The following is a 14,523-nucleotide window of genomic DNA, read 5'->3' on the forward strand; positions in this document are numbered from 1 at the left end:
GTTGTTTGTTGTCTCTTTCCATGAGGACAGGGAACCTTGTTTTGTTCTCTCAGGTGCCTAGAACAGTGCCTAGAACAGGTACATAATAGGTCTTCATTAGTTATTTGTTGAGTGACTTAATAAATATGATATAACTTATGTTTAGATAACAGAGCAAACCATGTATTCTGTGTGTGTGTGTGTGTGTGTGTGTGTGTGTGTGTGTGTGAGAGAGAGAGAGAGAAAGGGAGAAAATGAATAGGAAAGGGTCTGGATGGAGTCTACTAAATTGATACACCCATAACTCTTTAGGATAGGACTCGTTATTAACAGAGTGACCAAGGGGCGGGGCCAGGGCTAGTGTGGGACAAGCTAGCCGCCTAGAAGCACTCACTTCCGGCAAGTGCTTGCATTGGCACAGTCCTGAGAGCGAGTGCCTCCATTCTTTCTATACTCTGTGCAGCTGGCTTGCCTCCCCTAGTCCTGGAGCTTAAAGACTTTATTTTTATACTATTTGAAATTTTACAGTTTCAATCACAATCAGTGCTAGTTGTTTAATTTTTAAAAAATTCAGAAGAGTGAATAGGAAACAAAACTAAAGCAAGTTATTTTTTTTTAATTTATTTATTTATTTTTGGCTGTGTTGGGTCTTCGTTGCTGTGCATGGGCTTTCTCTAGTTGCGGCGAGTGGGGGCTACTCTTCATTGAGGTGCACAGGCTTCTCATTTCTGTGGCTTCTCTTGTTGCGGAGCACGGGCTCTAAGCATGCGGGCTTCAGTAGTTGCGGGATGCGGGTTCAATAGTTGTGGTTCGCGGGCTCTAGAGTGCAGGCTCAGTAGTTGTGGTGCACGGACTTAGTTGCTCCGCAGCATGTGGGATCTTCCCGGACCAGGGCTCGAACCCATGTCCCCTGCATTGGCAGGTGGATTCTCAACCACTGCGCCACCAGGGAAGCCCCAAGTTATTTTTAAGATCCCTTAAAAGTTACAAAGAAGTTGTCTTTTGTGTCTTTACAATGAGAAATGAAGGCCAAAGTTACTCCCTGCTGTATGATGCAAAGCGTTAAGGAAAGCAAAATTCACTTTTTCAGGTCCCAAGTGTAGTTTATTACACTGAAGCAGTGATGCAATAAGTCATATCCGACATAACCAGCAATGTGTAAGACTAAAGAAGGAGAACAGCAGTTTACTCTCCAAACTGCAGAAATTATTTCTTTCAGAAGTTTTTCTTCTGTGATCTCAAAATCACTTTCATGTGGTTTCCTAAGTTCCACATACTTGATCTCTGATCTCTCTGACTCCTTTGGTGCCCTTTGAAAGCACAGAGGGCTATGTGGTTGTCCCTCAGTGCGTGGGCAGGGGACCGCATGCAGCAGTGCTGGCACTGAGCGATTCGTACTGCCTCCCGCTCACCTAACGCACTGATGGGGCCTTGCCACAGAGGGGTCTGCTTCACCCAAGTGCAGAAAGATAATCATTCAACCTTGTAAAAGAATGCAGGGATGGAGGTCGTTTGATCATTTGTCTTTATTACGATGTAATGCTATTTCTGTACTGTTCTGATGGAATGGTGGTCTGTTGCAGGAACATCAGACGAACATTCTGGGTAACACCATGCAAAGTGTGGTTGCATTGCTCAACAATCTGGTCACCTGCAAAGATTTGAATATGAAGCTCCTTTATGAACAAGGTAAATGCTTCTTAGACTTCATCTTTGATTGTGTTGAATTTTGCCTATTTGTAAGTTTCCTCATTTTACCTAGTAGAGAGTCAAGAAGTACTATTTAAAGTTGATCAATCAAAATAGATGTTTAAAGGTGTACAAATAATGATAACATTACCAGCAAAAATGGAAAGTGTCGTTAGATTGTGATAGATTCTCTGAGTTAATTCATTGTCCTTCATGGCACAAAATCAATACAGACTCCTTACAGATGAGAAACCAAGAAGTAGAGTGTAAGCAGAGTATTTAGACTTATTTGTGACTATCAAAATGAAAGCATATATGGTCAAAAGCACCTTGGAAAATGAGACTGGATGAGTTGAGGGTGGCTTTACGTTGCACTTTATGCATATCTGTAATATTAAAATGAAAACCTTTTTAAGGACTTCATTTTTTTAGAGTAGTTTTAGGGTTAAAACCAAACTGAGAGGGAGGTACAGAGATTTCCCATAAAACCCCTGCGCCATTGTCAACATCACTCACCAAAGTGGTATGTTCTTTACTAAAGATAGACCAACACTGACATCCTAGTCACCCAAAGTCCTTAGTTTACAATAGGGTTCACTCTTGGTGTTGTACATTCTATGTGTTTGGACAAATGTATGATATATATCCATCATTACAGTATTACACGGTGTCTTTTCTTTCATTGCCCTAAAAATCCTCTGTGCTCTGCTTCTTCACACCCCTGCCTTCCGCAAACTCTGATCTTTTTATTGTCTCCCTAGTGTTGCCTTTTCCAGAATGTCATAAAGTTAGAATCACACAGTAGGTAGTCTTTTCAGATTGGCTTCTTTCACTTAGTACTGTTTATTTAAGGTTTCTCCATGTCTTTTCATGGTTTGATAGCTCATTTCTTTTTAGCACTGAATAATTCTCCGTTGTCTGGATGTACTACAGTTTATTAATCCATTCACCCAACAAAGGACATCTTGGTTGCTTCCAGGTTTTGGCAGTTCTGAATAAAGCTGCTGTAAATATCTGTGTGCACCTTTTTTGTTGTTGTTTAACATCTTTATTGGAGTATAATTGCTTTACAGTGGTGTGTTAATTTCTGCTTTATAACAAAGTGAATCACTTATACATATGTTCCCATATCTCTTCCCTCCTGCGTCTCCCTCCTTCCCACCCTCCCTATCCCACCCCTCTAGGCGGTCACAAACCACCTAGCTGATCTCCCTGTGCTATGAGGCTGCTTCCCACCAGCTATCTATTTCACATTTGGTAGTGTATATATGTCCATGCCACTCTCTCACTTTGTCACAGCGTACCCTTCCCCCTCCCCATATCCTCAAGTCCGTTCTCCAGTAGGTCTGTGTCTTTATTCCCATCTTACCCCTAGGTTCTTCATGACTTTTTTTTTCTTAGATTCCATATATATGTGTTAGCATACGGTATTTGTTTTTCTCTTTCTGACTTACTTCACTCTGTATGACAGACTCTAGGTCCATGTGGACTTAAGTTTTGAACTCCTTTAGGTAAATACCAAGAAGTGCAGTTGCTAATCATACACTAACTGTTTGATTTTGTAAGGAACTGCTAAATTGTCTTCCAAAGTGGCTGCACCGTTTTGCATTCCCACAGAGAGTGAGAGGTCCTGTTCCTTAGCACCCTTGCCAGCAGTTTGTGTTGTCAGTATTCTGGATTTTGGACATGCTGATAGGTGTGCAGTGGTAACTCATTGTTTTAATTTGCCTTTCCCTGATGGCATATGATGTGGAGCATTTTCTCATATTCTTGTTTTCCATCTGTATATCTTCTCTGGTGATCTCTGCTAAGATCTTTAACCTAATTTTTAATTGGGTTATTTGTTTTCTTACTGTTGGGTTTCAGGAATTCTTTGTATATTTTGAACAAATGTCCTTTATCAGATCCGTCTTTTGCAAGTATTTTCACCCAGTTTTGTGGCTTGTCTTCTGATTCTCTTGGTATTGTCTTCTGCAGAGGACAAGTTTTCAATTTTAATTAAGTCCAGCTTATCAGTTATTTCTTTTATGGATTTTGTCTGTGGTGTTGTATCTCAAAAGTCATCACTTATACCCGATGTCATCTTGTTATGTTATCCTCTAGGAATTTTATAGTTTTGAATTTTTTACAATTAGGTCTGATCCATTTTGAGTTAATTTTTGTGAAAGGTATAAGGTAGGTTTTGTGTGTGTGTGTGTTAATTTTTGTGAAAGGTATACGGTAGGTTTTGTGTGTGTGTGTGTGTTAATTTTTGTGAAAGGTATAAGGTAGGTTTTATGTGTGTGTGTGTGTGTGTGTATGTGTATGTTGCTGTCTAGTTCCAGCACCATTTGTTGAAGGGACTGTCTTTGCTCCATTGTATTGCCTTTACTCTTTTGCCAAAGATCTTTTAACTATATTTATGTGAGTCTGTTTCTGGACTGTCTGTTCTGTTCCATTAATCTATTTGCTTATTCTTTCACCAGTACCACACTGTCTTTGATGTCTGTAGCTTTATAGTAAGTCTTGAAGTCGGGTAGCGTCAGTCCTTCAACTTTGTTCTTCTCCTCAATATTGTGTTGGCTGTTCTGGGTCTTTGCCTTTTCATATAATCTTTAGAATCAGTTTGTTGATACTAATAAAATAACTTGCTTGGACTTTGATTGGGATTGCATTGATTCTATAGATCAAGTTGGGAATATTGTTGCATTTTAAACATAATGTCTACTACTTTTATATTAATAAAATCTTTCATTTGAATGTTCATAACAATAAGACTTGAATGAGATCAGTCAGTGGATAAGATCATTAAGTCCCTGTTCTGATTTTTTCCCCCAAGAATTTAGAGTTTTGTTTCTATGTGGTCATTATATTTAAATGTTGGCAGTATTTTTTTCCTCCCCTAAGAAAAATGTACATTCCCAGTAGTAATAAATATTGCCAACAGTTGAGGGATTTTAGTGCATAGAAATATTTATTCTTTTATACAGCAGCATCCTATTCTGTTTTATGAGTATGTCAGAATAGACCAGTACTCTAATGGATATGGGTAATGTCCAATCTTTTGCTGTTACAGATAGTTCTGCAATGAATAACCTTATGCATGCATACCTTCACACGGGAGCAGGGCTATCTATAGGGTAAATTCCTGGGGTTAGAATAGCTGGATCAAGGGGTATATGCATCTGTAATTTCCATAGATATTGACAAGGTGTTGTAAGTAACATGCCAATTTGTACTTCCAGCAAGTCACATGAGATTGGTTGTCTTCGGACCTAAGAGTATGTTATGTTTTCCCATTTGTTTGACTTTGTTTCTTTATAGTTTTCCTTATATAGGCCATATGCATTTCTTGCTGTTAATCTCTTCCCAGGTTTCTTCCCATCCTTTTTTGCTTGCTGTTAGAAATAAGGAATTTTCTGCCAATATAGTTTTCAGTTATTTTTTTAGCATGTGTTTTTGATTTCTATTTATTCACTTTGTTCCTAGGTTAATTCTCTTACTATTTTCCATAGTAATCGTTTCTAAATGATTCTGTTTACTTTCTGGTTATATAATAATAACCATTAGTAACCACTTTCTTTTCAACTTTTATAGTTCTACTTTTTCCTCTCTTGTCCAACTGCAAGATTCAAAGAGAATGAGGTAGAGGATACCTTGGTATTACCTCAGAATCTTTTGTTCTGTTTAAGAAGTACCTATCTATTTAAATTTTATCTTTTGTAATCAAGAATAAATAATGACTTTTGTCAAATGCTTTCTTGGCATCTCTGGAAATGAGCAAATGATTTTTCCTTGGATCTATTCATGTAACAGATTATATTTAATAGATTACCTAATATTAAATCATCCTAGCATTTGAGTCAGTAACCACACTTAATTGTGATATAATATTCTTTAATTGTGCTACTTAAATTCTTTGTTAATCTTTTATTCAGGATTTTCCATTGCTACTCATAAGTGGGATTGGTCTGTAGTTTCGTTTCCTGTTTCTTTTTAAAAAATACTGTTTTTTGCTAGATTTTGGTGTCATTGCTATGTTGCTTCTTCTTTTTTTTTTTTAAAGGAAGTTTTCTCTCTTCTTTTCTCTCTTCTTTTGAACTGAATTGAGATAGCAGGAATTATGCAGTGATAGGAGATGTAGGAATTCCATCCTAGCAGAAATTATGCAGTGATAGGAGATGTAGGAATTCCATCCTAGCCAGTGAAGAAACCTTGCTATGCACCTAAGTAAAGTTACACCAGCCTGAAACTAAAGGCTACTCTAACCTGCCATAGAGTTTCGACCATGTCCTAGGACTAAGGATTAAACCACTATAGACCTTTCCTAACAAATAATAAAACTAATCCCTTAGGGTCAAAAGATTCACAAGGAATTTAACTGCCTGCTAGAACAAAATACCACTTAAGAGATGACAATATAACCCACACTCTCTACAACATATTATCCACAGTGACAAGTATACAGCCAAAACTTAATGTACATGAAAAAGAAGCTAGAAAATGTGGCCCATGATGATGATGATAATAATAATAATAATAATAATAATAATAATAATAAAATGTCAGTTCAAACCAAGCCCAAGATCACCCAGATGTTGGAATTACCGATCAGGCACTTTTTTCCTATCTGTTAAAAATGTTTATTAGCAAATAATAGAGAGGTAAGATAACCCTAGCACCCAACTGATGCTTTCTTGACAATCAGGAGATTTGAAAGGAGAGTAATGCTCTCACTGTATTATTCAAGGTGATTTCATGTCATCTTGGCATTCTTGTACTTCCTAAAATCATCCCAAATTCTGAGAAGCTCAAAACCAGGAATCTGCACCAGTTTTCATGTGTTGCACTTTTTTTCTTTGTTTTTGGTTAGAGTTTTTTCCAGCTTTTTAAAGATGCAGCCGAACTACAACAATGTGTAAGTTTAAGGTATACAATGTGATGATTCGGTAGGTGTATATATTGTGAAATGGTAGATCAGGCTTTTAAACAACTATTATAAATATATCCAAAGCCAAAGAGAAAAGAGGTAGGGAATTTCATCAGAAAAATGGAATCTATGAAAAACTAGAGCCAAGTAGAAGTCTAGAACCAAAAAGTATAATATCTGAAATGAAAACTTCCCTGGAGTTTAGCAGATCAAAAACTGCAGAAAAAACAGTAACTAAACTTAAAAGATTAGTAAAGTTTTCCCATTTGAAGAACAAAGAGAAAGATTTTTAAAAAATGAAAGAACGTCAGTGACCTGCGGGACAGTAATCAAGCATTCTAATATATGTGTAATTGGAATCCCAGAAACAGAAGAGGGATGATGGGGCAGAAGAAGAATTTAAATAAATAATGGCCAAAGTATTCCCACATTCGGTGAAAATATTTGCTTATAGATCCAAGAAGCTAAGAAAACCCTTAGCAAGACTGAAAAACAGAAACTACCTAAGGACACAATATCCAAACTTCTGAAAATTGAAGATAAAAATTTTGAAAGTGTTCAGAGAAAAATGACACATCAAGGAGGTCAGCAATACAAATGATGGCTGATCTCTTGTCAGAAGCAGTAGAGGCCAGAAGAGCAGAAAAATACCTTGAGTGTTGACATACTAAAAGCTGCCAACCTAGATTTTTATATTCAGTGAAAATATCCTTTCAAAGTGAAGGTGAAATATGGACATTTCAGATAAATGAAAGGAAGGGGAATATTCTGCCTAATGGTAAGTGTTAAATTAACTTTTCAAGATACAGGGAAGGGATACCAGATGAAAACTGAAACTCAGGTCTGCAGAAAGAAATAAAATATACAAGGCAGGGCTTAACTAGAAAAGAATATCTTTTTTTCCCTCTTCTCTGAAATTCTTTAAAAGAAAACTTACTAGGCAGGCTTCCAGAATGGGTACATTGATGACCCCCATAAACCTATCTTGCAATGAAAGTAACAAAAACACTGGAAAAAAAAGTTTGGTAGTAAACTTTGTGAGCTCTGGAAATTACCAAATTACTATAGGCTTGCAACAATGTAAGGAATGTTTATTCAAGAAAAACTGATGAGTCTCTATAAGAAGAGAAGAAGGCTCTCTGGCTGGAGCTGTAAAGTGCCTAAATGTTGAAGGCATTCTCCAACACACACACACAGCCCCTTGGCAAAGGTGTAAGACTTACTGACTCAAGGCATTTAAGGAAATCTCTGGCCAGTCTTTAGCTGGGTGCTGAGCTAAATGACACAGACTTCTGTGGCTTGACACTACAGGTAATACAGACTTAAAGAATTAGCACAGGAAAGTCACTGAACTAACTACAACAAAACAGCAGTAACTGAAAACCGTTAGTGTGTGTGTGTGTGTGGGGGGGGGTCTGATTTCCAAAGTTTACACATTATATGATCTAAGATATTCAGTTTTAATCAACAATTACAAAGCATGCCCAAAAAAATAAAAAATAGGAAGGTATGGCCCATATACAGGAAAAATGCAGTCAATAAAACTATTTCAGAGGAGATCCATATGTTGGATTAACTAGACAAAGATTTTAAATCAGCTGTTATCAATACATGCAAAGAACTATAGGAAACCACGTCTAAAGATTTAAAGGGAAAGCATGAAAATGATGTCTGCACAAGTTGAGAATATCAATAGAGATAACATTATAAAAAAGAACCAAATGGAAATTCTGAAGTTGAAAAGTATAATACTTGAGATGAATAATTCACGAGAGGTTCTCAACAGTAGATGTGAAATGGCAGAAGAAAGAGTCAGCTAATTTGCGGATAGGTACGTCATTACTACTGACCTTATAGAAATAAGAAGGATTATAAGGGAATACTATAAACTAACTCTATCCCAGTAAATTAGATAACTTAGATGAAATTTCTAGAAAGGCAAACTATTAAAATTGTTCAAACTATTAAAACATCTGAATCATTGTTCCTTTTCCATAAGAATGACCCGTATTTATAGCTTAGTAGGTTTTTCAGCCTGATTCCTGTGCATGGAAGTTAGGGGGCCCCAACACCTCTTTTCATTCTGAAAATGAATTATCCCTGTCCTTTTTAATCCAAGCTGGTGGTTCTTCTGACGTTATAATTCTAGCAAAAACTTTGTTAGTTTCCTGTAAATCTTATTGAAGTTTATTCCATTAAACAAAAAGCCTACCCATGAATCCTTCAAAACATTCTCCTCTCTAAGGTGGGCTGAGAATCAGGATACTGTGGAATAATGCCTGTAAGATTCTTAGTAGCCCTATTGGCCAGCTGAGAGAGTGGATGAGGAGTCAGGTGCCTGAAATTGAGATTCCAGTGGTTGCAGCTACTAGCCCATGAAAGCATGGCATTGCATGGCCGAGGCAGGATAAAGGAAAAAATCCTAGAAGACAGAATCTTAGGGAATTGAGAGGTCAGGCATGGAAGGATTGCCTATGATGATGGAAGGCATCTACTGAAATTTTGTGTTCAGCGGACTGTTAGATTTGGAGCACCGGAAGAAGCACAGGCGGATTTAACACGAAGCTTAAGTGTCAAGGGCCTTCATTTATGCAGGGACAGTTTACATTCATAGTTTTTTTTCTTCTTACAGCCTATCCCCACTCCCCAACTGGATAAGCTTCAGTTCTCATAATATCTAGCCCCTTGCCATGTTTTGTGGAGTGGAGTGGACATCACAAAAGTAATTATGGGAAGAATAGTGTTAGTGTAACGTTGAGCTCAGAGAATAAGGCGGCAGGGGTGATCTAGGATGATGGCAGTTGGAGGAGGGGAAGTAGGTGGGACAGACTTTTGATCTGAGATTCAGTACCTTATAGCCTGCCAGCTGGCTGCTTACTTTTACAAATACATTTTTGTTGAAATATAGATATGTCCATTCATTTGCATGTTGTCTATGGCTGGCTTTGTCGTATAATAGCAGCGTTGAGTAGTTGAGACAAAGACTGAAATATTTTCCTCGGGGCCTTTTAAGAAAAAGTTTGCCAACATCTGGTCTAGAAGCAGCAATAGGGTAGAAGGCGACACCACTAAGGCCCAGTGTTAAATGCGGACAGAGTGGACAAAGAAGTATCCATCACTTGAAGGTCCTGCTGAGGAGACAAGGTTGTAAAAGGGGCAGGTTTCAGGTAGAGTAGCAAGATAAAAGGTACATATAGATGAGAAGTGGATGATTTGAGGGATTTAGCTGATAACTGACTGTGAGCTCCAAATATCACAGTGGAAGGGGTTCAGAGGTTGGGCAGGGATGGGATGTGGCCTCTGAAAGGAGATGCACAAATCCTCTTGCTGTTTCTACTATTTGTGAGTGACTGGGAGTCCTGAGCTTCTTGTGACAGCATGAGTAGGGACAGAGGGCATGTTGAGTCCAGGTGGTCTTAAGGCTGAGAAGGGTGGTCAGGCTGCAAGTGTGGTGGGGTGAGGAAGGGTAGTGGGATTCCAGGAGTACACCAGGGTTGGGATCTCCTTCCTGGCCCTTGCTAGGGGAGGTTAGAGGGGAGGAGAGGCGAGGCCCTTGTGGCTGCAGAAAGTCTGATTTCATTCTCCAGAGATAACACCAGGTCTGACTTTCCGTTATACTCTGCTGCTTTCCAGACCCTTTGGCTACTAAATGTGTGGGCTGATTTTTCCAAAGTTGGGTAAAAGAGCTGTTGGATGTTTGCCAACCCAGAGTGTATTAAGATTCAGTGGAGCATGGCCACATGAAGAGTTACTAATGATCTGCCCCTGTATGGGCTTGAATGTATATGGTTGGCTTGAATGAAGTCTTCTTGTTAATTTTTATTTTGGATCAATTCTGGCTCAATCATTGGTTTATGTATTCATTACTTGTCATACGGAATTAAATTCCCTCTTCCAAACATAGTTAACTTGTAACATTAATACCTTAAAAAATCACCCCAATATAAGTGAGCTGTACTGCAGATGGAGTAGAAATGATTATTCCTGCCTTGAAGTGCTTCATTACGGTGCTGTATCAGGCCAGTCAAACTGAGTTTCATCCTCAGACCACACACTAACACCCAGTGGTAGAATGAATTCTAAGGCATACATTTTTTTGCCCCTCCCATTTTAATATCTCTGAAATAAGTACATCAACCATTGCTATCCACATGGCAGTCCTGATATAGTTTTTGCTGCTGACATGTGTGTGTTGAACCTTGTGGACTGGGTGTGAGTGCCCTGGAAGTGAACCCAGAGACCTCAGGAGAGATGCTTTGCAGTGCTCTCTTGCATCCGTGTTCTCATGGAACAAAGCTTACGGAGCAACGGGGACGTTGATGATTCCGAGTTGACAAATGAGAAGAGTCAGCCTCCAAATGGGAAGAATGTTTTAGAAAAACTCAAGCGATTAATTTTACTTAGATTTCCTTTTTTATGTATTATAAAGGCAATATATGAGAAAATCCATATCAAAATAAGTCTCAGAGCACTTGCATTGAGTGTAAGACGAAGTTCTAAGTGATAAAGCGTGTGCCATGTAATTGGTAGCATTTTTTCGTTCTTAGTGGTACATAAAATAATACTGTTCCTTCTGATCACTGGCATCTTAGGCTCACTGAGGTGTGGTAGGTAATATATGTGAGGACCTCCGTACAGCGTCTGCCACCTGGTAGGCATCCCACAAAGTATGCAAACTCTGAGAAGTAGAGTCATTGACACATCTCCAGTATGCAGCTGCATTGTATAATTCAGGTGTTTTGCTTAAACATTTTCATTTTTAAATGAAACGTTTAGGGAAAGAATTAGAAAACAAAGACCTTTTGTTTATATTTGAAAAAAGTGTTAGAGTTATTAACATTTTAAAATGGGCTGCGGGCTCATCTCGGTGCAATGACCTTTTGATAATGGATATAAATTCCAGCTTCAGTTTTACCAGCAGAGCTGTCAGCATAATGGATGTACATGACACACTGCAGTAGCCAAAAAACTGTAGCACCTCCAAAGGAGCATTTAAGGAAATTGTTTGTCCCCGTTGGTTTATGGTGTGTCAGAAATCAAAACACTCATTTCTTGCTAGGTTTATTATAAAACTGCCTAAATCGGTGTTTCCTCAAGAGACCAGAAAATCACTATGAGAGCTGTTTGGGCTTTGAAGGTGTACTTGATAGCTCTCTTAGATTCCTTTATATTTAAGAATAACATTCAAAATGATGTCACAGAGCAGGAGTTGGCAAACTTTCCTGTAAAGGACGAGATAGTAATTATTTTAGGCTTGTAGGACCATATGATCTTTGTCGCTACTGCTCAATACTGCCAGTATAGCAGGAAAGCAGCCACAGAGAATGCATACATGAGTGGTTATGACCTTGTGTCCATAAATTTTCTTTAAAAAATTAGGTGGCCAGCCCACTGGCCGTGGTTTGCCAACCCCTCTTGTACAGTAACTAACTCAGACTCTCCCAAAACTACTCTGAAATTTTCACATCAACATACTGGTAAAATTCAGTTATTAAACTATGATTCAACTTAAGAAGTAACCGAAAATTACATTTAAATGAATATATTCAGAAAGAGGCCACTGCCTTCACAGTTGTGTGAGGATTTGTGAAGAAGAAGTGGAATATTTGCCCTAAGGGCTTAGTCTAAAAATCATAATGAATACATCTTACTGAGTCAGTTAGCCTTTGTTAGATAATAAACCACCCCTTAAAGCTAAGTGACTTAAAATAATATTTGCTTACTCTTCGTGGGTCGGCAGCACAGTCTGGGCTCTGCTGGTGTCAGCTGGACTCGCTCGTGTGTGTGTGTGTGTGTGTGTGTGTGTGTGTGTGTGTGTGTGTGTGTGTGTGTGTGTGTGTAGCCTTGTGTGGCTGGGGTGATGCTCACCCTCAAGGAGGCGCCCTCAGGCTTTTTCCCGTGGTGGCAGCATTCAAGAAGAGTCTGCGTGGAAGCTGCAAGGGCCCTCGTGGCCTGGGCTCGGGAATCTTCTGTCACTTCCATCACGTGCTATTGACTGAAGGAAATCACTAAGCCAGCCTGGGTCTAGGGATAGGGAAAGAGGCTCCGTCTTTGATGAGAAGAGCCGCAATGAATCCATGGTCGTCTTTAGTCTAGTATAGTTACCTAGACATTTAGAACCAGAGCGTTACATGACACCATGACTGGCGCAGTTGGGGTTGGCACACTACCCTGTAAAGAGCCAGATTTTACATATTTTAGACTTTGTCGGCCATAATCTGTTGCAGCTACTCAGTCCTGCTCTTGTAGCAGAAAAACAGCCATAGACAATAAATACATAAAGGGATGAACATGACTGTGTTTCAGTAAACATTTATTTACAAAACAGATGATTTTCCACCCTGATCTAGATCATCCAGTCTTTCAACAAGTATTTGTGCGCCAGGCATTGTTCTCGGTGTAAGGAATGTGCAGTGGACAAAACTGGCAAGACCTCTGCCTTGGGGCAGACATTCTGGTGGAAAAAAGTAGACAACAAACCAAAAAAACGAACAAGAAGTTTACATTAGATAAAGTTAGATGTTACACGGTGATAAATACTGAAGGAGTCAAAAAAGAAAAAGGGGGTATGAGGTGTCTGGATGGGAGTGAGGTCGACATCCTACCTTGGGGAGCCAAGGAAGGCCTCACTGTCAATATGGTTGTTAAGTAAAAGCTGGAAGGAAGTGAAGAAGCAGCCATAGGGATAAACCTGAGGGAAGGTGGGCGGAGAGAACAGTAGGTGTGAATCCTAGGTGGGAGCCTGCCTGGCAGGTCAGAGGAACAGTGGGGAGGCCAGTGTGGCCGCAGCAGAGGAAACACTGGGCAAGACACGAGGAAAAGCCAGCAGAACTGGCTGGTGCCTTCGGGGAGTACAGAGTCATTTTTGTCAAAAGCTGTTTGGAAACTTATGGCTAGACTGCAGTTCAATTTGAACTGAGGATTAGGAAATTGTTTGGTAATTACTGACTACCTACTTACCCCTCTATCTTGGTTGACTTGTGAAGATTAGACCAGTAGCTTGGGAAGCAGTGGGACTGAGGACGGTTCCAGGTGAGGCTAATGATAACCCAGGTTGGAAAATCTTTGCTGTATGGACTCAGCTCCCACACAGAGCCGGACTCTTGTTTGCTGTCACCCTGAGGGATTGCTGTGTGAATGGGTCTGGAATTAGAAAGCCCTTTTCCCACAGGAGCAGCATACTCCATCCTTTGAAGAATTCTGATTGTTAGAAAGTGTTTCTTTACCTTGAACTAAAACTGGCTTATCTGTGATTTTTACCTTAGTTGATTCTAGTTTTCCCTGTTGGGACTACTTAGACAACATTTGTTTCCTTCCTTCTTCCTCCCCCTCCCCCTCCCCCTCCCCCCCTCCTCCCCTCTCCCCTCCCTCCTCCCTCCCTCTCGCTGCATAGGGTCTTAGTTGCAGCACACAGGATCTTCATTGAGGCATGTGGGATCTTTCATTGTGGCACACGGCTTCTCTCTAGTTATGGCGTGTGGGTTGTTTTTTCTCTTCTCTGGCTGTGGTGCGTGGGCTCCAGGGCGCATGGGCTCTGTAGTTTGCAGCACGCAGGCTCTCTAGTTGAGGTGCGCAGGCTCAGTAGTTGTGGCACATGGGATTAGTTGCCCCGCAGCATGTGGGATCTTAGTTCCCCGACCAGGGATCGAACCCCTGTCCCCTGCCTTGGAAGACAGATTCTTTACCACTGGACCAGCAGGGAAGTCCCTTAGATACCATTTGTTATTTCAGTTACTTATAGGAGGAATTAAATACCTTCCAGTATGCAAGTAAAGTTTAGACTGTAGTAATATCACAGTTGCTATCTTATAATATTTTACATTTAAGATGCCAGAAATATTGTATTGAGTTTTTTCAGCTAACTATTGATAAGAGGCATGTGTATTTCTTTACTACCCTGTGTAACTATTTATAGCATCCCTTGTTAACATATCTGTCAATGTTTG

At 39.6% G+C, this 14,523-nt stretch overlaps 1 protein-coding gene across 10 annotated transcripts in view; it reads left to right on the top strand.

The window, feature by feature from the left end:
- Positions 1 to 14,523, top strand: part of ULK4 (unc-51 like kinase 4) — a 522,462-nt gene that overhangs the window by 275,635 nt on the left and 232,304 nt on the right. For all 10 annotated transcript variants that reach the window (XM_033864682.2, XM_033864673.2, XM_033864674.2 and 7 more), the window contains one exon: positions 1,563 to 1,668. In XM_033864682.2, coding sequence (XP_033720573.1) covers positions 1,563 to 1,668 — 106 coding nt within the window. The remainder of the gene's footprint in view (positions 1 to 1,562; positions 1,669 to 14,523) is intronic.

Source organism: Tursiops truncatus, chromosome 10 (assembly GCF_011762595.2).
Source record: "Tursiops truncatus isolate mTurTru1 chromosome 10, mTurTru1.mat.Y, whole genome shotgun sequence".
In the NCBI taxonomy this organism is placed as follows: domain Eukaryota; kingdom Metazoa; phylum Chordata; class Mammalia; order Artiodactyla; family Delphinidae; genus Tursiops; species Tursiops truncatus.